The following is a 23,458-nucleotide window of genomic DNA, read 5'->3' on the forward strand; positions in this document are numbered from 1 at the left end:
CAGGCCCCTAATGAGTGATTTCACTCCTCTTAGCATCCTGGCTAGTCCAATTGTTTTCTTTTGTTCAAGGAAGGATTGTCTTTCCTTTCAAACATTGCTTCTTTAACTCTGTAAGCATGTTCCTTTTATCCGATCAGAAGAATCACTGGAGACCAGAGAGTAGAATCACTCGAGTTTTATTGTTCCCTATACATCCAATCTAATACAAGTCAGGCGTGGTGCTGTCCCTACTACCTGCATGGAGATCTCAGGGGCAGTCCCGTTTTGATCTGAGTGCCTGACCCTGAACGCCACATTTAAACATAAATCATGAATATTCAGTAGCTGGGCATGGACATCTTCTTCTTCTTCCTTCTGGCACTCCTTTACCCTCCAGGCGCCCCGCTGGCGCAGCATTATTTGCAACAGCTTGACCTGAGAGGACATGCTACACAATCTATCTATTGTCACAGTACGTTCTTTTCTATGCGATAGGGCAAGAATGGAGTGTGTTTTATGCAGTGTTGCGTGAAAGTCCTATACCTCCTTTTAGTCTAATCTTTAATATTATGAGCAATGACGTTTACGTCCTTCAACTCCCCTCTCAAACCATTTCTTTTCTTTGGATAAGATCTGTACCTCACTATGTTCAAAGGAGTGGTCAGTGTCTTGAAGATAGAGATGTATAGAAGATTGTGGTTCTGAGCTGCTCTCTTGACGGTGTTAGTACATCCTCTTATGGAGTAGCTGTTAAGTTTCTCCAGTGTAACGCTCACTGCACTCTTCCCTGCACTGAATGGAGTAGACACATTACTTTGTTTATGGCTCAGGGTTTTGTTCTTTGGATGAACCAGTTTCTGTCTTAAAGTGTTTGTAGGTTTGAAATAGACCGGAATTTCACGCTGTCTGAAAATTCTTTGAAGCTTTTCAGACACACCAGTTTTGTAAAGAATGATTACACCATTCTGTCTAGGCTCAGATTCTCTGTTTTGTTTTGTTTTTTCTTAAATCTCTTAGATTTATTGAAGGCCCATTTTACATATCCATGTTGCCCGGACTGGTGTTACCGGGGCCCCACCCTTGAGCCAGGCCTGGAGTGAGTGCTCTACGGCCAGACTCACCCCAAAGGAGTGGGTTGGGGCTGTCCTCCCATGGACCCACCACCTGCGGGAAGATCCGTGAGGTGCAGAAGGATCTAGGTGGCAGTCGACGGCATGGGCCTCAGCAACCGAAACTCCAGATATGGAGGCATGCTGTGGTTCATGCGGTCGCAAAGGCAAAAAGTTGGGGTTGGGAGGAGGACTATTGGACGGCCTCAAAGAGATTCTGACAAACCATTTGTCGCCTCAGGAGGGGGAAACAGTGCTTCACCAACACTGTTTACAGTGCGGGTGGAGAGCTGCTGACTTCGACTGGGGATTTTGTCAGACCGTGGAAGGAATACTTTGAGGATCTCCACAATTCCACTGTCATGTCTTCCAAGGAGGAAGCAGAGACCAGGGACCCAGAGGCAGACTGATCAATCACCCTGGCTGAAGTCATTGAGGTGAATGACAAACACCTCAGTGGCAAGGCTCCAGGGGTGGATGAGAGTACCTTAAGTTTCTGGATGTTGTGAGGCTGGTCCCTCTGTTTAAGAAGGAGGAACGAAGGGTGTGTTCCCATTACGGGGGAATGACACTCCTGAGCTTTCCCGGAAATGGCCTATTCCAGGGTACTGACGACAAGAACCCGATTGGTAGTTGAACCTTGGATTCAGGTGGGACAGTGCGGTTTTCATCCCGGTTGCGGAACACTGGAACAGCTCTATACTCTCGATTGGGTCCTCGAAGGTTCATTGGAGTTTACCCAACGAGTCTACATGTGTGTTGTGGATCTGGAGAAGGCATTTGAACGTGTCCCTTGTGGTGTCTGGTTCTTGTATGACCAAAGCAGGAGCTGTGTTCGCTTTGCCAGAAGTAAATCAGGCTGGTTCCCAGTGCATGTTGGACTCCGCCAGAGCTGCCCTTTGTCACCAGTTCTCTTCATGGTAGTTATGTTGTTTCTATGTACAGCCAGGGGCTGGAGGGGGCCCGGTTCAAGAACCACAGGATCTCGTCTCTGCTGTTTGGAGACGATGTTGTCAGCTGGCCTGGGAACATCTTGGGGTCCCATCGGATGAGCTGACATGTCTGGGGTGGGAGAAGTCTGGGAGTCCCCCGGACAAGCCGAGAGGAGCCGAGATTCCCCGGTCCTCTCCTACACTTACTGCACAATCTACGAAGGCTGTTTTTTTTTCTCCTTGGCCTCTTTCTGTGTGAACTTGATGTTTGGATCCACAGAATTAAAATATGTGTATAAGTGTGATTATTCTAAGTATGATGCAGGCCCCTAATTGGTCCTCTCACACCTATTAGCATACTAGCTACCCCATTGTTTTCCTTGTTTAGCTTTAGGTCTGAGGATGGATTTATAAATAGATAGATGATGTCTAAGGCCCCATTTCTGCTCGAAAGTACATTGTCTTTCCTAACAAAAATGGCCTCTTTAACTTCTCTCTCAAATGATTACTTTTCTTTGGCTAAGATCTGTACATCCAACTAAAACATTAAAACAGATGCAGGTGTGTCTATAAAAGTTTGTTACCAGGAAATCCCTTCATCTGGAGGCTGTGCATTTGTTCTCATCTTGAAATTAATAAATGTAGAACAATATTTCACATTTAGCACATTTCTGATTGAAATCAAGAAATATTCTGATTATTGTTTACAGTAAAAATATGAATGTTAATATTTGTGTGTTTGTTCCTCACCCCAGCTCCCAATGGGCGTCCCAGAGTCCAGTGCTGTCCATGTGAAGACAGAAGAGTCCTCACTGCTTCATCATGGACAAACTGAGCACAGAGAGGAAACACAGGGAGAGGACCTCAGCACAGAGCCACATTTACACTCAGAGACTGAGGGACACATGGAGCACTCCTCTGACACTGACAATAATGAAGACTGGAGAGCTCCATTCAGCTGTTCAGCTGCACAGATGGAGACAGAGGCTGATGGAGACCACTGCAACCAAGTCCAGATCAGAGTCAGAAGCACTGCTTCTGGCTCTGATCTGGATGCACCAAACTCAGGTCTGTCCCCCAAATACAAGTCTGCACCAGAGACCAGTGTCACTGTGAACTATGGAGACATGTCAGGAACAGCCCAAGGAGCTGACAAGAAGAAACACCAGTGCTCTGTGTGTAAGAAGAGGTTTGGAACAAAGCAGAATTTACAAAGACACATTAGAATTCACACAGGAGAGAGACCATTTAGCTGTTTAATATGTGAGAAAACATTTATTCAAAAAGTCAGTCTAGAACACCATGTAAAGATGCACACCGGTGAACGACCTTACAGCTGTTTAACCTGTAAGAAAACATTTACCCAAAAATCCATTCTAGATACCCATGTGAAGATACACACAGGAGAGAAACCATTCAGCTGTTCAATATGTCAGAAAACCTTTACCTATAAAAACTGTCTAGATTACCATGAAAAGACACACACAGGCAATAAACCATTCAGCTGTTCAATCTGTGAGAAGACATTTTGTGATAAGAATGCTCTTGTTCAACATCTGAGAACACACACAGGAGAAAAACCTTACAACTGTTCAACCTGTGAGAAGACATTTGCCATAAAGGGTAATCTAGATAAACATAAAAAAATACACACAGGAGATAAACCTTACAGCTGTTCAACATGTGAGAAAACATTTACCATGAAGAGGCATCTTGATACACATATGAGTGTACACACAGGAGAGAGACCATTCAGCTGTTCAACATGTGAGAAGACATTTTCTGAAAAGTGTTCTCTTGTTCAACATCTGAGAACACACACAGGAGAAAGACCTTACAGCTGTTCAACCTGTGAGAGGACTTTTGCCATAAAGGGTAGTCTAGAGCAACATAAGAAAATACACACTGCTGAGAGACCTTACAGTTGTTCCATTTGTAAGAAAGGGTTTAAACTTAGACAGTATTTGAAGAAACACATGAAAACGCACACAACAGAAAGTGACTGAAGGCTTATTGGTCGTGTTCATAAGGTCTTTGTAATTCTTCAGTTGTCCAGATCTGATCCATAGCAGAAGACGAAGTTTAAATCTGTCAAATGGACAAATTGTTGTTTCCTCAGAAAGACAATCCTTAAACAGGAATGGGGGCTTTAGACATCATCTATCCCCCCATCTATTACTCCATCCTCAGACCCAAGCAGAGAAGAATAGCAGGGTTAAATAGAGAGTTTCAGCTGAAACTGGAGACAATAGCTGTTTACAGTGTCAGTGTAGTTAGCCCCTCCCTTTAGACAGACTTAAGGCAATGTCCACCAGCAATCTGAACAGAACTGAAGAATAGGCTTGGATGAGCAGCCAAACATCTTCACTCCAACAACAATTTGTTCAGTTGACAGATTTAATTTTGTCTTTTGCTTGTGTTCATGAGATAACAAGAACTTTGTGTTGGAGTCTGATACTTCATTTTGAATGAAAATCTTGTCACAATAAAAATAGTCTTGTTTTTATTAAAGTCAAATTTGAGCACCAACGATGATCTAATGAGTTTATTTATTTAATAATGGAAGGAGCACAGAGACACATGTGATAAAATCCTGTCTGCATTACTCTGTGTCCAGCCCCAAAACTCAGATTTGTCTGTTCCACCTTGTGATGTCATTTAGTGGTAGTTTTAAGGTCAACAGCTATTTTAGCCTCATTTGAACTGCTTTTCTATCAATGACACCCTAGAAAAAAACATAAATTGTCAATTTCCAAAAAATATTTTTGTTTTACCCTTTTGTTCAATTGAGATTGCCACAGAAAGTCTACCATTTCTCCTGGTGCACAGAGAAATGATGTTTAAATAAGGCTAAAACAATAGCTGTATAACTCCTAAATTTGGTAAATCAGTGGAGCACTTCCTGTATTACCACTAAGTGACATCACAAGGTGGAGTGTTTTCTGTTTGAGAGAAGAACTCCACCTAAGCCTGCAGAGTTTGTGTGTTAAATATGTGTGAATGAAACAAAAACAACTTCATGTCTGTTTGTGATGAGGAAACTGCATTAGAACAGATCAGAAAATAGCCTAATATGAGCCCTTTAAAATAACTGTGATTTCAATAAAGGCCTAAAAAGCAGTAGCCTGCAGCTGTCGTCACAGCCACGCACTTTATCACAAATGGATTTCTACAATGGAACAGAAAGGACTATTGGCTAATCAAGCCTTACATTCAGAGGCATTCATGATGAGCAAAGATCAAGGCTAGATACATCGCCCAGACTGGCGTTACGGGGGCACCATCCTGAAGCCAGGCCTGGAGTGGGTGCTCGCCAATGAGTGCCTGGTGCCTTTCTCCACGGGGCACAGTCGGGCTCAGCCCAAAGGAGCGGTGTGGGGTCGTCCTCTGTGGACCCACCGCTTGTGAGAGGATCCATGAAAGGCTGGTGCATGGAGATCTGGGCAGCGGTCGAACGCGGGGACGTCAACAACTGGATCTCCGGGCATGGAGACTATCTCTGGGAACATGAAATGTCACCTCACTGGGGGGGAGGAGCCTGAGCTTGTGTGGGAGGTTGAGCGTTACAACATTACCGGCTAAATATAGTGTGCCTCACCTCCACACACAGCTTGGTCTCTGGAGCCCAACTCCTCCAGAGGGGCTGGACTCTGCATTGTGTTGGAGGTCACAGGTCTCTCACTGTTTGTCGGCCTACGGGCCGAACAGCAGTGCAGAGTACCCGGCCTTCTTGGAGTCCCTGGGAGGGGTACTAGACAGTACACTGACTAGTGACTCTGTTGTCTGCTGGAGGACTTCAATGCCTACGTGGGTAATGACAGTGACACCTGGACAGGGGGAAGAACAGCCTCCCTGATCTAAACCAGAGTGCTGTTTTGTTATTGGACTTCTGTGCTAGTCACAGGAGAATTCAACTGATAATTGAACCTCGGATTCCCGGTCGTGGAACGCTGGACCAGCTCCATATTCTCCATTAAGTGCTTGAGGGAGTTTGCCCAGCCAGTCCACATGTGCCTTCGTATCATTCGACCATGTCCCCTGTGATGTTCTTCAGGTGCTGTTCCATGAGTACAAGGTCCAGGACCCTTTGCTAAGGGCTGTCCGGTCCTTGTATGACCGGAGCAGGAGCTGTGTTTGCATTGCCGGCAGTAAGTCAGACCTATTTCCAGTGCATGTTGGACTCCGCCAGGGCTGCCCTTTGTCACGGGTTCTGTTCATTGTTTTTATGGACAGAATTTCTAGGCTCAGCCAGGGGCCGGAGGGGGTCCGGTTCAGGGGCCGGAGAGGTCTGGTTTGAGAAACACAGGACAATGTTGTCCTGATGGCTTTATCAAAGCAGGACCTGCAGCACTGGGGCAGTTTGCAGCCGAGTGTGAAGCGGCTGGGATGTAAATCAGCTCCTCCAAATCCAAGGCCATGATTCTCAACCAGAAAAAGGTGGTGCCTGAGCTGGAGGAAGTGTGTGTGAAGAGGGAAGTCTGGGCCTTCCTGCTGAAACTGCTGCCTCTGTGACCCGGCCCCAGATAAAGTGGAAGAAAATGGATGGATGTCTTTGCGTAAATGATGAGACCCAGACAAGACATTAACATGTGTGAAGGCTCTGTCCCATCCTCCAGGAAAGTCTTTGTTGTCTTACCTATCCTCAGGTCAAAGTTCATTGTCTCATCGGTGTGAAACAAAAGTCACTCTGCTTTGAAATGTTTGTAGCTTTGTCTTTCTGGTATAAATACTCAGAGCTCAGATGCTCGAGGGGAAACTGGTGACCAGGGGGAGAGATGCTCTAGGAGAGAGACTCAGAGAGACTTGGGACGGCGGAAGGCTACCAGTCTGGCCTGTCCATATCTCCTGTAACAAAGAATAAACCTTTTTTGTATTTCAAAACTCAACAGGCTTTGCAAATGGATTGCTTTTCATCTAGAATTATGTATTTTCTATAACAATAATAGTGTCAGAAGAGTGGGATCCAGGAGTGGACATCCAGAACACATTTTGTCTTTTGTTTTCTTTCCTCATACATGGACCTTTCAAAGAAGATCATGGATGGACATTGGTTTCTGTCCTGGATCACCACCGCTGGATTCAAACAAATCTTCATCTATAAAGACTAGTAAATGGACAATGCATTTTGGAAAATGTAAAATGCTTAATTAGAACGGTCTTAGTTCTGATCCTTTACCATTTTTCATTCATCTCACAAAATCTAAATTCCCATGTTTCAATGACTAGATTGGCCTTTTTCAGTCTTTTTGGCCACAAAATGTCATGTGTGTGCCACCATGCTGCTATAACACCAAGATGCAGATACAGTTCCAACACTCCTGATTCCTCCTTTTAAGACAAGTGCAAAAGCAAAAATGAAGAGCAAAACTTCAAGACGATCTGGACAGAAGGGGATTCCAACTGAGGAGCCAAGTCAACTTGTAACATCAGAAGAAGAGTGAAGCTGCTGAACGCCACTATGGTTCTACACAACACTCTTCCCCATCCCAGTGATGCCCCTGCTGTGCTGAATGTGCCCCAGTCACTAGCCCCGCCCCTGATCCTGGTCTAGTCCATGGGGCTGTGCTGACTGTAGCTCCACCTCTGACTGAGCTGTGAGACATTGTGTAAAGGTGAACTGGTTTTGCTGCACTTTGTTTTATATAATATCTAGTATTGGGACCTACTTGAATTTATTCTCCAGAGTGAGGTTTAGGAGTCATCACAGTTAACTACCAGTCATGTGAGAAGTTCCCGTCTAGTTGTAGCTAGTAAACAGTCAAACATGTGGAAGTCCCTACTATTCAGTCTCTAGGTAAAAATTCTATCAAGGGTTACTAACAAGTAAAAAGGCATTGTTTGGATAAGCTTCTGCAATGTCACAAGATTTATTTCCATCCAGTGTTGTATTAATTTCTCACCAAGATCTTGTATTGATGCTGGTCGAGTCTGACGTTGCACAAAGCTTCTCCAGCACATCCCAAAGATTCTCAATGGGGTTAAGGTCTGGACTCTGTGGTGGACAATCCATGTGTGAAAATGATGTCTCATGCTCCTGAACCACTCAGTCACAATTTGAGCCTGATGAATCCTGGCATTGTCATCTTGGAATCTGCCTGTGCCATCAGGGAAGAAAAAATCCACTGATGGAATAACCTGGTCATTCAGTATATTCAGGTGTCAGCTGACCTCATTCTTTGAGCACAGACTGTTGCTGAACCTAGACCTGACCAACTGCAGGAGGAGAGGAACTATTTGCTTAGTTAAATCCAGGTTTTGTGTAGCTTGATTTAAATCTTTACGGTTCATGCAGATATGTATTTTCTTTGGTGTGACTACAGTGACCACACTATTGACCTTCTCCATTGTCTGCCTTGCCATTCTTTTCACTAAGCTTATCTTAAAGCGAGTAGTCCCTCCAAGAATAGTTGAAACATCTTCTTCTATACTCACATGTCAGTGATTTCTTGCCCAACGCTGCCCCTTGTGACCAAAGAGGGGAACGGGTTTTGTCTTGCTTATTTTGAGCTTGTCCCCGAGTCCCAGTGCATCCAGAGTCTTGATTGACATTGTGTTGCTGTCTGTACCACTGTCCAGCTTGAATGTCACCATTTTTTTCTCTATATTGAATTTTTCTGTTCATATGTTTTGTGCTTGGCTTGTGTCAGTGGACTCCATTTCAGAAACATTTTTGTTATTCTGCACTTTAAGTGTCTCCAGGAACATTTGGGTTTCATTGTCAATCTGCTCAACAGAGTGAACTTTCTTTCCGTATTGTTTGCGCTGGTCCTGCGCTCTACACATCTTGGTGAAATGATTTTTGTGGCGTACATTGTGTGTCTGACCATACACAGGGCAGTATTTTCCATGTTCATATCTGCATCTGTTACATTATGCCACATACTATTCTGTCACACACCAGTGAATCATGTAGGGCTCCAAATTCAGTCTTAAGCTTCATTCTTCAAATCAGTGTATGCAGAAAACAAAACCAAAAGCCTCCACTAGAGGGCAGTAATCAACTTTAACATAAACAAAGATTTTCAGAGTGAACATTAAATGTGTTACAGTAAAATCATGTTAAAACGAGATACTAAGGATTTTATTTTAGTACAGATCTGACAGTTCTACACCGCCGTACGTAACGAATACACCTAGTCACGTGTGTGCACGAGCTCAGTGAGTATTTTAAGAGTGTAACAGCCTGACCAGTGGGGGCAGCAGTGCACTAACCGTGTCTACTCTGCTGCACGAAAAGCAGGAAGCAGACAGAGCCCCGTGTGCGGTTAGCTCGGAGCTAAAGCTAAAAACACTTTGTTAAAATGTCCAAAGGCCAAACGCTGAGAGCTTTGGTGAATGAGCGGCTGACTGCGGCTGCTGAAGAGATCTTTGCGCTGTTTGAAAGAACGATAGCGGAGTATGAGGAGGAACTGTGTCGCTCCAAAGAGGAGAACCAGAGGAACCAGGACACTCCACAGACTCCACGGATTAAAGAGGAGCCAGAGGAGCAGAGCGTCAAACAGGAGGAAGACACGCTCCCAGCACAGGTGAGCTTTATCCACAGTGTTGGAAGTCACTAAATACACGGACTGAAAATACGTAGGTCTTTTCAGAATACTCATTTTGAGTAACTGTCCGGGAGGGGCTGGTGTACATGTATTTTCTGTCTATAATTTGAATAACAAACAGAGCCCATGGAACATAAAGGAAACTTATGTTTGAGGGTTTTAAGTAGAGATGTTACGCTCGAGCCTCTCAGCTCTGTTGTGGCTTTATGCTTTTTCTAGTCTTTAACGTGGGTTATATATATAAGTAATAGACGACTGAGACAAGGCCGCCGTGCAGGTCCATTGCTTCACTTTTTAATAACCAATCCAACTTCTACAGACAACTGTTACACAACAGCACCACCTATTGGCTGGCGGCGGATATAGCGCTGAGCACAATATACCACAAGCTCGACCCTATGAAGCGGAAGTGTTGCATTGTTTCGATACGCGCTTCACGTCGCCAAAAATCACGTGACCAGTCAAACTGAAGCCCCATTACGTCAGAAGTGTCAGAAATGCGTGTCGAGCTACGGTTTCAAGCTGCTTCGCGGGAATTTTGATGGGAGTGGCTTGTAATTGTGTCGGAGCTTTAAAAGAGTCTGAATCCCCCCAAAGAATTGTCTGTCCGGGGCCGGGTCGTGGGGGCAGCAGTCTAAGCAGGGACTCCCAGACTTCCCTCACCCTAGACATGTCCTCCAGCTTCTCCGGTGGGACCCCAAGGCGTTCCCAGGCCAGCTGAGAGACATAGTCCCTCCAGCGTGTCCTGGGTCTTCCAAGGGGCCTCCTCCCGGTGGGACATGCTCAGAACACCTCCCTAGGGAGGCGTCCAGGAGGCATCCTGAGCAGATGCCCGAGCCACCTCAGCTGGCTCCTCTCGACGTGTAGGAGCAGCGGCTCTACTCCGAGCTCCTCCCGTGTGACTGAGCTTCTCACCCTATCTCTAAGGGAGCGTCCAGCCACCCTGCGGAGGAAACTCATATCGGCCGCTTGTATCCGCGATCTTGTCCTTTCGGTCATTACCCAGAGCTCATGACCATAGGTGAGGGTAGGAACGTAGATTAACCGGTAAATCGAGAGCTTCGCCTTCCGGCTCAGCTCCGTCTTCACCACAACAGATACATATATATAATTACTCTGACCATGAGCATTATCTAATACACAGAATATGTGTTAAGGGCCAGTTGGTGACTTGATGTCCTCTGGTCACGGCGATCCTTCGTCTGGAGCCTGTGCATTTGTTCTCACCTTGAGCTTGTTAGAAATATTGTTATACATTTATCAAACCTCAACCAAGATAATGACAAACATTTAGCACATTTCTGATTGAATTCAATAAATATTCTGATCTTTGTTTTGAGTCAAAATATGAATATTAATATTTGTGTGTTTGTTCCCCACCCCAGCTCCTAGTGAGTGTCCCAGAGTCCAGTGCTGTCTGTGTGAAGACAGAAGAGTCCTCACTGCTTCATCATAGACAAACTGAGCACAGAGAAGAAACACAGGGAGAGGACATCAGCACAGAGCCACATTTACACTCAGAGACTGAGGGACACACGGAGCACTCCTCTGACACTGACAATGATGAAAACTGTAAAGCTCCATTCAGCTGTTCAGCTGCACAGATGGTTGCAGTGGTCTCCATCAGCCTCTGTCTCCAAGTCCAGAAAGGCCAAACGCTGAGAGCTTTGGTGAATGAGCGGCTGACTGCGGCTGCTGAAGAGATCTTTGCGCTGTTTGAAAGAACAATAGTGGAGTATAAGGAGGAACTGTGTCGCTCCAAAGAGGAGAACCAGAGGAACCAGGACACTCCACAGACTCCACGGATTAAAGAGGAGCCAGAGGAGCTCAGCATCAAACAGGAGGAAGACACGCTCCCAGCACAGGTGAGCTTTATCCACAGTGTTGTCTAGGATGAAGTTAAGTGAAACAGACCACATAAGGTTGGAAGGCACAGCTTCTGTGTCAATATTTAATTTTATATAATTATTTATCAGGACTACATACAGTTAGATGAAGCAAGAAACAGACACTTGTACCACCAGACTGGAACAGTGAGGATGCACCATAATATCAGCTATCGATAAGTATTGACCGATAATGGCAATTATGACATCACACGATAATTCAAATAATGAACATTTTCACCAATAATTAGAAGCCCAAAATACACAAATTCAGACACTTTTCCCCAGAGGTTTTCTCCCTCAGAGCACTCACTCTGACTCCGGCTCTGCCTCCTGCTTCAGCCACAAAGATGGAGCAGAGTAGACGGTGTGTCTGGGTTCATGATTAGCCTGTATGCTAGCTGGTGCGCCCAACATAATGAAAGTTACCATTAGTTTGTGATGGATTCAAGATATATATTCAAGTTATGTTTATTAATCTCACTGTGCATCTTAAAGGTAATGTAATGTAGTTTGTAGCTGATGTCTTTCTCCTTCTTCAGGATAATGATGTTGCTACATCATTGAAGCAGTCTCTAGTTGAGATCCTGTCTTCTGTCACTTCGCAACTTCATTACTAATATTATCCTCCCTGACCTCTGGAACTGTCCCCTCATCACTCCAAACTGCATCCGTCACACTCACACAATCGCTCACACTTCTCTGTCCTGGTTCACTTCATATCTCTTTGATCACAGTCAATTCATTCAACATAAACCACACTGATTTCACTTTTTTCCTGTCTCTGCTGGTGTGCTCCAGGCCTCTGTCCTCGGGCCCCTTCTCTTCTTTATCTGCATTTTCCCATTTGTTTTAATTTTCTATAAGCTCAACATTCACTTTCGCTGTTACGCAGATGACACCCAGCTCTACCTCTCCACTAAACCTTCATCACTTCCACCTCACCCTCTGTCTATAGGAAAACAACTCCTGGTTCTCCTCAAATTTCCTCAAACTGAACCGCTCCAAACCCAAAGTTCTCCTTGGAGGCACTTCCTCTTTTGCCAAATCTAACAGTTTGTCTACCATCAGTGACTCCTGTCCTTCCTTCCCCTCAGGTCAAGAGTCTGTGTGCCATCGTCCACAGTCCCCTTTAATAATCTCACTCACTCTGCCGACTTTCACCTCCATATTATCTCTCGTCTCCGCCCTTCTCTCACTCCTCACACTGCTCCTATTTTTGTCCACAGTCTTGTCACCTCCAGGATTGACTATAGTAACTCTCTCCTCTTTGGTCTCCCTCACAATTCCCTCCTGAAACTGCAGCTTCTTCAAATGTTCGGATCATCACCAGGAGACCACCATTCACCAAATCACCTCCATCCTCCAACAACTTCACTGGCTTCACATAAAACAAAGAAATTCTTCAAAATTCTCCTCAGCTCATTCAAAGCTCTTCAGAACCCCGCTCCATAATACCTCTCCCATCTCCTTCACATTACCACTCCTTCTCTCTCCTTCTCCCTGCTCCTCCACCTCTCTTCTTTTTTTCTTTTTTATTTGCTTCTAATATCATATTGAAGTCAGGTGAGTGTAGGGCCTTCATGGATTGTTTCACCCCTCCCCATAACTTATGTTAACTTGGAAAAACAAAAAAGATGCAAATCTAGGTGCAAGGTGAAAGTGTTTAAAAGGTAGTAATGGCTGACAGTCTGTTTATGAGGTACATGTTAAAACTTCATGCACTTGTCTTTCTTTTTTTATCAAGGGTGAGGATGCCACTTGCAGCCTTGAAAATGTGCCTTCTGCCAGTGAATTTCCAACTCGTGCCACTCAGGTAACATAATCATTCTTTACCTGTTCTGGGAATAGTCTTGTGAAGCACAATTTGACATTCATTTAACATACATGAATTTGATTTAATTTAATTTGACATGTTTGACAGACAATCATTTCCTTAATGTTTTTGCTTTTTATTCCATGTGTGTTCACTAACCCCTAACAGGTTTCCCTCTGAGATTTGCACAGAATCACATCTTTATCATTCACCTATTTAGCAGTCAATCACTTAAGCTTAATCTATGGAGGCGCTTATACTGGACTGAGTTAGGCTTAAAACAGGGGTAAACCTGGAGCTATTGCCCTGACAAGAAGCTTGCATGAAAGGCTAGGGCCAGAGTTACAGAGCCAAATATCGTGAAACTGGAATAAGTATGAAAAATACTGTGATATAGAATTTTGGTCATACCCCCCAGCACTAAGTACAGAACAGTAGGCCTATTTAAGCTCCTATTTAAGGGGTGTGGTTTGTACTCATAAGATTTCTTCAAAGTTGGCAGATCTGCTTATGAATTAGTTACCATGTCTACCACTCTGCTTACTTTAAAATTACTCCCAGAGCTGTAGGTAACTGACGCTAACTAGCTAGTTAGCTGCTAATTTGAATTACATTCAACTTCTACTGCATCATACTTGGAGGGAGAGAAAGTAACGCAGGGAGAAACCATTCTAGCCATCTCACAAGAGAGGTTGCTTGTGTTTGTGAGCTCTACTTAGCTATTCTATGTTAGGTATGAGTGCAAGTTGAAGCATACAGTTCTTTCCTTTTGTCTAACAATCTATGCAGTTGTGTGTAGTAGGGGTGAGCGATATGGCCTAAAATTTATATTGCGGTATAATTTAAACCATAGACGGTAAATGGTATGCGTTCCGGTATACTTTGGTATTTAAATTTCAGTATAATCGTTTCTTATTTTACATAAAATAGTCAAGAATGTTCTTGACTACTGTGCAAAACTGCAATTAAAAAAGTATTATAGGAAATTTTCTGCTTTCGTTCATTCAGAAAACTGTCAAGCACAAAAACATTGAGCATTAGTTTTACATGTTTCTTTTAGGGTTACCATACTGTAATGTCTATGCTTCAGCCTATGTTATAGGCTACTTTGGGTAGCTTATCTCGTTTCTTTTTTTGGTTATAATGCTCTTACACAGCCAACATCAGCTCCCCTGGGCTTGGAATGAAGATTTGTTTGACTCTAACTCATGTACAGAAATCTTATTTTTATTATTTGTTTGAAAAGAGGAGTTTTCTGATGGACCACATTAATCCTCTAGCTAATTGACAAGCTAAATATCAAACATGCTAGTTAATGTCAAAGATTGAAGGGAAACACTGGTAAAAATATTTTCTTTCTGAGATTGAAATTGTTTATGGCAACGGTTTTACATGAAATCAGATTTTTGGTAAATATAAAAAAACAAACTAGTTGTTTCTTATACTCTTCAACTCACACAACAGTCATAGCCAATATCTTTGTCATTTTCAAACTAATTTATAGCTGCTTTGGAGTGGCACACAGATGCACCATCTAGCTTAGGAAGCTAATGAGCTATCGCAATAGGCAGGTATAATCAAAATCTCCTTTATTGGCCAAATTTTTATTGCATATCATTTATAACATTTATACCGCCCTCCCCTAGTGTGTAGGGCTTTTAAGAATTTTTTTTCTTGGTCCCACAACTAATGTTTTATCCTCACTGAAATTGCTTTTAACCATCATATTGAAGTCAGGTGTATAGGGCCGTCACGTACCTGGTCCCCATATCTCGACATGGAAATAAATAATAAGACTAAAACTAAATGCATGTTGAATGTGTTGGGTTTATATGATGGACTCTTTATTCAGTAGGTCCAAGTTTAAATGTTTGTGTACATGTCTTTCTTGTCAAGGGTGAGGATGATACTTGCAACCTGCAAAATGTCCTTTCTACCAGTGACCTTCCACCATGTGACACTCAGGTAATATATCTGTCTTTTCCTGTTATGGCAGAATTGACTTGTAATTACTGTAAAAGCAAATATGTAAAAGTGTTGTGCACATTGAAACACAACTGTCACCAGTTAGATTACAGGTTACATATTTGAAAGTAATTTCTTTTAATTTTTTGTTAAATTTTAGTGCCTCGTCTTGATTGTTTTTTCTAGTAAAAGATGGAGTTTTCTGACAGTGACAGGGTTGTTACCTTGCTTGTGCTGTCATGGAGTGTTTTTTGCTTTATGGAGAATTATTAGCCATTAATTGATCTCAATAGAAGCAGATACATTTTCACTTTGTGTTTTGTATTGGGTGTATTGTATTAATATTTTACACAACGTGTAAAATGTGACTCCCCCAGTGGCCCAGGATTAAATGTCCACTAGCCACTTGGCTATCAAGCAGCAGACCAAAATAATGGTTGAAATTAGTATTCATAACTATTTATACATACTCATGACTGCAGTCATAAGGCAAGTAGAGCTATATAGCCAAGAATGAAGTGTGTTACTTAAAGTTGGAATAGGGCTTATGATATAGCATATAATGCCTTAGGAGTACAGTCATGAGTATGTATAAATAGTTATGAATGCTTTACATATGTTATGAATGCATTATAAGCCTTTATGAATATGTTTATAGTCTTGTGAATACAAGCTTCATAGAAAGTGTTGCCATTACTTTGTAAAGTGCACATTATTGTCATTGAGTCATTTTGCAAGGATTATGTTTAATCAATAATTGACCACACTAAAAGTAAACAAGTGTACATCATTTGTCTTTTGTAGCAATTTTTGTATTCATGTTTGAGCATGTACTTTGAGGGCTGAATGCGTTTGTTTTTTTGTTTTTTTTCTAAGTGCAAAATGTTTATTTTTCACACACATTTCTCTCTGTCTTCATGTGTAGCATGATGGAGCCGGAAACAGCCTAAATACTGTGCCTTCTGCTACCAGTGACATCCCAACATGTGACAATCAGGTAATGTAATGAACATTTAACTTGATTTGCATATCTGGGCTTATATTCACAAAGCATCTTAAGGCTAAAACTAGCTTCTAACTGGCGAATTTAGGTGAAACCACTGAAAATAACACGCAGGTCAGTCTTAACTTCAGGACTCCTATTTATTTTTGAATCAAAGTAATTGACATTTTAGTGTCCCAAAGAAGAAGTCCAAAAGTCTCCTAACTCACTAAGACCAATTCACAAATTATTCTTAAGCAACATCTGCCTGTGTGTCACTCTGCACAACTCTCGATCCATTTGTTCCACTGAACTCAAATTTGGTAGGTGTCTTGCTAATGGCACAAGTGAGTACATGTTGCTAGGACAACAAATTCCAAATATCAGTATAACAAGTTTCAATTGCCTTTTGCCTGTGTGTCACTCTAGGCACCATGGCCACTCCCTCTCTTACAGTTATTAAATTTTGAGGGCTAATTCTGGTCTTTTTTATTTTTTATTTTATTTTATAATTTTAAAATGTTTACATATTTCAAATACATTCTTTCTCTCTTCCCCTTGGAAAGCACGATGAAACTGGTAAGAGCCGAACTAATGTGCCTTCTGCAACGAGTGACATCCGAATATGTGACAAACGGGTAACAAAATCAGCATTTGCTTGGTATGGAAATTGTATTGTGAAGCAGACTTTGCCTGTAATGGTATTACATACATTAAAATACAATTTGTGCCACTAGGCTTAAATAAACAGATATCAAAATGGCTGTTACAATTTCTGCTGGTAAAATGAAAAAATGCAGTGCAATGGATGAATATACTTCCCTTTATCTTTAGAATTAGTGCAGATTGAATGGTATCCCTTGGTCCCCACAATTGATGTTATATGGTACCTTGGCTTTCTTTAAACCCTATTGAGGTGAAGTGTATGTCATGCCTTCATGAATTTTTGCACCTGGTCCCCACGACTCATGTTTAATTAAAAACATTGATGCAAGTTGAATGTGTCCAGAAGGCTGTAATGAATGAATGTTTAATTATCTATCAGATACATGTTAACGCTTTGTGCACATCTTTCTCTTCTTGTGAAGTGTGTGGATGCAGCCTGGAAAATTTACCATTTAACAGCGGCATCCAAACATGTGCCACTCAAGTATTTGCAGTTACGGAAATAGTACTGTACAGCAGAACTGACTTGTAAAACCAGTAAAACAATGGTAACAAACATTGTCACCATGGTTGGTAACATGTTACCATGGTTTTACACTACTTCAGCCTTCTTCAAACTGGAAGTGCATGTGGAGTGCATATAGGGTATTTTTTTATTTATTTTTTATTAATTTAATCTAATGTTTATGCTACATCAGCTTTCTTCTGTGTGTCCTGTTGTCAAGGGTGTTTGGTCAGTCATTTGTTTTTGATTGTTATTTTTTTCTAGACTAATGATTTAGACATTGTTTAATGTAGACAATCAAGACAACTACACAAGTAATACCTTCTCCTTTTTGTTACATAGGCCAATGAAAATACATACAAGTCTATACCAAGTCATTCTGAATCATCTGATGATGACGATGCCCATGTACCAAAACTGCAAAGAACCAAAAGCTTGTTTGTGAGTAGTTCATTTCTCAAAGAGAGTGACACTGTCTAAAATGTATACAGTAAAAATATTGGGATTATTGTGTTGATGGCATTGCTGATGTAATTTCATGTATTCTGTTCAGATGAAGTCAACTCTTCCACCCTATGAGGATTGGTGTGAATCGACTCCAGACAGCAGAGACGAGTATGTTCCGGACTCCTGCGATGAAAGTAGCAGTTCTCCTTCCGTGAGCAGCACACCTACACCCAGAAAAAATAGGAAGTCCCTTCCAAGCCAAGCACAGAGTCCAGACAGCACTACTTCCTGTCTTGTACCAGCACCAGCAAATTTCAATTTGGAAGGAAATGATGAGGATGAAGAAGTTGCTGAAGGCCAGGATTTGATGCCAACAAGCACACCTTCTGTGGTTGTTCAAGTTGTCACAAAGACAAGTGATGGTTCCAGAATGTATAATAAAAGACAATATTGTCTCTTTTGCTTTAAACCCTTCACGAAAATGGCAAGGCACCTTGAAAGAATCCATTCAAATGAGAAAGACGTAGCTTATGCAATACACTTCCCAAAAGGATCAAAGGAAAGGAAGGTCCACTTGGAATCACTCAGGAATAAAGGCAATTATCTTCATAATGCTGAAGTGATAAAAACTGGCAAAGGAGAACTAGTTCCTCGAAAAAGACCGTGCAAAAATGCAGGACACACAGATTTCATGCATTGTGCTTACTGCCACGGTCTCTTCATGAGAAAGGTGTTATGGCAACACATAAAAATCTGTCGACTGCGTCCTACAAATCATTCTGTCAAACCTGGAATGACTCGGGTTCAGGCTATCTGTGCCTATATAGAGCCAAATCCTTCACACATAACTAAAAAGTTATGGAAGCTTCTTAGTGACATGACACAAGATGATATTACAAGGGCAGTTAAGAACGACCCTTCTGTATTGCAACTGGGACAACACTTTCTGAACAAGTGTGGTTCTAACATAAAGAGACATGCGTATATCAGGCAGAAAATGCGAGAACTTGGCCGACTTCTTGTAAATGCCCAACAGATTGCACCTGTGAAAGAAATGAAGGACCTAATAGATGCCAAAAACTACCTCACACTTGTTAAGGCTGTTAAAAAAACATGCGGTTACAAAAGTGACGAAGAACAATTTAGAATTGGATCCATTGCACATAAACTTGGACACAGTCTCACAAAACTAGGCAAACTGATGGAAAGCAATGCCAGAATGGCAGGAGATGAGGAAGCACTTGAGAGAGCCACTAACTTCCAGAAAGTACATGCAGCTCAATGGAATGACTTTATACCCTCAACAGCACTTAGGAATATTAGTGAGGTAAAATGGAATGTTCCACAGATCCTCCCATTCACAGAGGATATACAGGCTCTTCATTCATTCCTGGACAGGAAGGGTTCAGAATACATGGAATGCCTAAGCACAAAGCCCTCAGCTGAAAACTGGTCGTATCTAGCAAAGGTTTGTCTTGCTGAAGTTATTCTTTTCAACAGGAGAAGGGAAGGTGAGGTTTCCTCTATGCCACTCTCTGCTTTTCTTTCAAGGGATACATCAGTGCCACATGAAGATGCAGATTGGGCGCTATCAGAGACTGAGAAAAAGCTGTGCCGTAATTTTGTGAGGATTGAGACTAAAGGAAAATGGGGACGTAAAGTACCCATCCTTTTAACACCAAAGATGGTTGAGACACTGGAGCTGCTTGTCAAAACAAGACAGACGTGTGGCGTTCTACAGGAAAACCCTTATTTGTTCGCCAGGCCAGCCTCAATGTTCCATCAGCGTGGCAGTTGCATTGGTGTTTTTGCAAAGGCTTGCGGGGCAAAGAATCCTGGTGCTATTTCATCCACAAAGTTGAGAAAACATGCAGCAACATTGTCTACAGTCCTTAATATGAATGAAAATGAAATGGACCAGCTTGCTAACTTTCTTGGCCATGACCTTTATGTCCACCGCCAATACTATCGTCTCCCGGAAGGGACACTACAGCTTGCTAAAATTAGCAAAGTGCTGATGTCATTGGAGCAAGGAAGACTCGTGGACTTCAAGGGGAAGAATCTAGATGAGATCGAAATAGATCCAAATGGTATGTATAAAAGTGCTTTAATATGCATGTAATGATTTTTTTTTTTTTTTTGTGCTCAGAATGTGTCTCTAACTATATTTATTTTGGTATCTGTTGTGAAATAGAGGTAGTCCAGGATATTGAAGATGAAATGGAGGAGGACATGGAGTCACAGCTGATTGATTGCAATGAACTCAACACCAACAAGGAGAGACCCATAAGGTCACAATCAACAGGTATGTAAAGAAAGTATCACTGGTTATATTTGCAGTAGGTAGTAAAGGAAATCTTATTGCATAGATTTTTATGTTTGCTCACTGTCTGCTGTTAAGGGCCATAAGATTTCCTGTCTTAATTTTTAATAAAGTTTTAATGTTGTTTAAATTGTTGCACTGGTTTCCACAACTTCACAAGTTAATGGGTTAGAAATGTTAATTGTGTGACACGTTTAAAATAATTTTGTCAACCTCACTATGCTCTGAAAAGCTGCCAAAAGATAATTTAGTGGATTAAATTATGCTTCTGCACGCTTTCTAACTTTGTTAGCAAAGTTCTTATCTGATTATTTAAAGTACAGTGTTCTGTTCCTGTGTGGTACAGGGAATTTCCTGTTTTGGGGTTGTACATTGTAATGTACTGCCTTGTACTACTTTGTAATGGAATTAATGTGGCCTGTCTCAGATTTCTAGGAAGATTACTGCCTTTAACAATATTTTACATGTAATTGACAAAGCATGATGGGTGTCAGGTGATAAGTTACTCATCAATACATTTCTTTTCAGTGGTCCTGTCAGATTCATGTGATTTCTGCATGTATGGTTTTTATTGTTATCATTTTTTTTAGATAATAATAATTTGTGTGGAAAGGAGACCTTGGACACAGACAAGCGAGGAAACGAAAAGTCACAGCAAACAGGTATGTAAGGAAAACATCACGTTTAAATGGCATCTGTTCTGATATGTCTTCTCAATATTAAAGGAGAATTCCAGTGTGAAATGAAACGAGGGTATATTTCACCATGATGAGTTTGAATGTATGTTAGAGTAAAACTATCCTAACCTGTTGCATTCTAAACTGGATTGCTTTTAACTGATGCTTCCAAAAGGCACATAATGTCGTTTTGATCCCTACCAAATGCTCAACCTCATTATGATTTTGCAATATTTCACAGAATTTGTTTCACACCAGAATTATCCTTTAATGGAAGTTGAACAGACAATCTTGATGAGTAGTACACAAGGCCATATTTGATTTGCTTGTGAAATGAAACTTTTTGGACTTGTGCTCAACAGGACCCGGAAGCAGAGCTCAGAAGAAGAAGTGGGAGAAAAATGAGGTGGAGGCAGTCCAAAAGCATTTGGGTGGATTCATCAAATCCCTACGTGTCCCAGGAAAACAAGACTGTGAAAAATGCATACAGGCGGAACAAGACGTTCTCAAAACCCGTGACTGGCGAGCCGTAAAGTATTTCGTCAATAACAAAATTGCTGCGCTGAAACGAAAGCTTTAACTGTTTTAATTTTTCTGACCTTCAGGTTGCAGCACAGTGCAGTTAATAATGCCGTTTTGTTTTTACCTGTATTATACCTTTTACAGGTTTTTTTCTTTTTTTTTGTTTTGTTGTTACTGCCTTTAAGAAGTATTGAATATTATGCAGTGACTGCATTGATTATCTTTAAGTTCTGTCTGCATAACCAGTTGAACTGCTAAGATTACCTTTATGCTTAAACTGTTCCAATAAAGGTTTTAGCATTATGTTTAAAGATTGCATTACCTAGTAATTATTCCACATTGGTCTAAACCACCATCATTGGGCTGTAAAATGAGTCAGCAGCAGATAACCTCACTCAAACACCAAAGATTAGATAAGATTAGATTAAACTTTATTGTCATTACACATGTATCAATACAAGCTAATGAAATGTGGTTTAACATGTAATCAGAAGTGCAAGAAGCAGCAAGTGAGATATATACAGCATGTAGAGTATATACAATATAGAGAAATATACAGTATATTAGTGTAGTTTGTAGTGAATATATACAAATAGGGCAGTATGAACAGGTGGGAATTGGGTATAAATATACATGAGGGATATAAACAGATGTATTATAAACAATTATACAGTTATGCTACTAGAATATAATATACTATCAACAAGTATGCAGGTGTGCTATATGGATAATGTATGATATATAAATGAGCAAAAGATATATATGAACAGGTGTGCTATAAAAAAAAAAGAAGTTGTATATCAGATGTATTATGAACATGTAAACATGATATACAGAAGATATACAGCATTGGCAATACATATATTGTTGAATTACCAGCTAAAAATACCTTGTAAATTCTGCACTATTCTGAGACTATTTGACTTTTGCTCATATATAAATTTTAGGTTAGTTTAAGTATTATCCTCTACTTAATAGGTCTTACCAAGGAATCACTGTCGAAAGAACTGTTCCACATATTCTTTGTCGCTTTGCCGTGTAACCAACCGCTCTAACAGCTGGAGACTCAGCGAGCCGAGGTCTTACCTGTGGTTTAGCAGAAGTTGCTTCTCTTGTGGTTTTAAGAATGCCAGGGCAATGCTTAGTCTTTTCGCCTTATCACACCGCTCATCAATCATGTGAAGCCATCAGTGAAAACCATCAAAGTGTGGCCAGTGGGGGTAGACTCAGTACTCCGGACAGGTTTAAAGACACAGGCTACCTGTGACTCCCATACAAACATTGACTTTTACACCCATTCAGTATTGGAATACATCAACACCACAATGTGATGTTACCACAGAAAAACAGATCACCACATACCCTAATTAGAACCCTAGGGCAGGAATAACACTGAAAACTTGCAAAAACTAAAGGGACACTCTTGATGCCTCGTGATGTACACAATACCGCCATCATGGTCAAGATCAATTAATCAAATAAAGTAAATGTAAAAAGATCTGGGGTGTAAGTAGGTATGTCACTTGGCCCTGGTGGTGGTAAACCATCTGCAGTTCTGATTGCTGTCTGCATGCTAAACCCACCTTGTGCAGTAATCATGTTCAGTACAATCCTACCAGTACCTCCTTATCTGAAAACTTTTGTATGGGCAGGAAAGGGTGGCTTACTATGATGGGATAAAGGGGTGGTGTACTGTCAATAACTTTGGATCATTGCATTTATAGCAAATTCATTAACAGCCCAAGTCCAAAGTCAGGGAAATGCTGTGTCCCCGCCTTACCCAATATCCTTTCTGTGTATATATGTGTGTGTATATGCTAATTGGATTGGTCCCCATGAAGTATACGGTCCTCATGAGTGCTGGTATTTTGTCATTGTGGGGGTTTCTATGTAAATTAGGGCCCCCAGTTGAACAATATATTGGTTGTCCCCACATATGCTGATTATGTCAGGTTACATTGTTGTAAGTGTATACACAATTCAAGGTGATGGTCTCATTTCATATTTTTTAACAAACATCCCTGATTTTTTGAAGCCTGTAGCATGATGGGAAAGGGTGGTTCCCAGAAAACACATCTTTGTCAGGTGTCCCCACTTAGTGA

The 23,458-nt window shown here is 41.5% G+C and overlaps 2 protein-coding genes across 2 annotated transcripts; both read left to right on the forward strand.

The window, feature by feature from the left end:
- Nucleotides 1-1,193: 1,193 nt before the first annotated feature.
- On the forward strand, nucleotides 1,194-5,428 carry LOC117383479 (zinc finger protein OZF-like). The gene is made up of 4 exons (XM_033980663.2): nucleotides 1,194-1,255; nucleotides 2,034-2,100; nucleotides 2,776-3,955; nucleotides 5,283-5,428. Exons 1-4 carry the CDS (start codon nucleotides 1,194-1,196, stop codon nucleotides 5,426-5,428), a joined length of 1,455 nt encoding a protein of 484 aa, XP_033836554.2.
- A 3,807-nt stretch (nucleotides 5,429-9,235) lies between these two features.
- LOC129456909 (uncharacterized) lies at nucleotides 9,236-21,673 on the forward strand. The gene is made up of 10 exons (XM_055227926.1): nucleotides 9,236-9,546; nucleotides 10,953-11,432; nucleotides 13,201-13,269; nucleotides 15,166-15,234; nucleotides 16,160-16,231; nucleotides 17,730-17,828; nucleotides 17,941-19,924; nucleotides 20,029-20,139; nucleotides 20,748-20,819; nucleotides 21,197-21,673. Exons 1-10 carry the CDS (start codon nucleotides 9,322-9,324, stop codon nucleotides 21,412-21,414), a joined length of 3,399 nt encoding a protein of 1,132 aa, XP_055083901.1. The 5' UTR covers nucleotides 9,236-9,321; the 3' UTR covers nucleotides 21,415-21,673.
- Nucleotides 21,674-23,458: the final 1,785 nt, after the last annotated feature.

Source organism: Periophthalmus magnuspinnatus, chromosome 16 (genome assembly GCF_009829125.3).
Source record: "Periophthalmus magnuspinnatus isolate fPerMag1 chromosome 16, fPerMag1.2.pri, whole genome shotgun sequence".
NCBI lineage: Eukaryota > Metazoa > Chordata > Actinopteri > Gobiiformes > Gobiidae > Periophthalmus > Periophthalmus magnuspinnatus.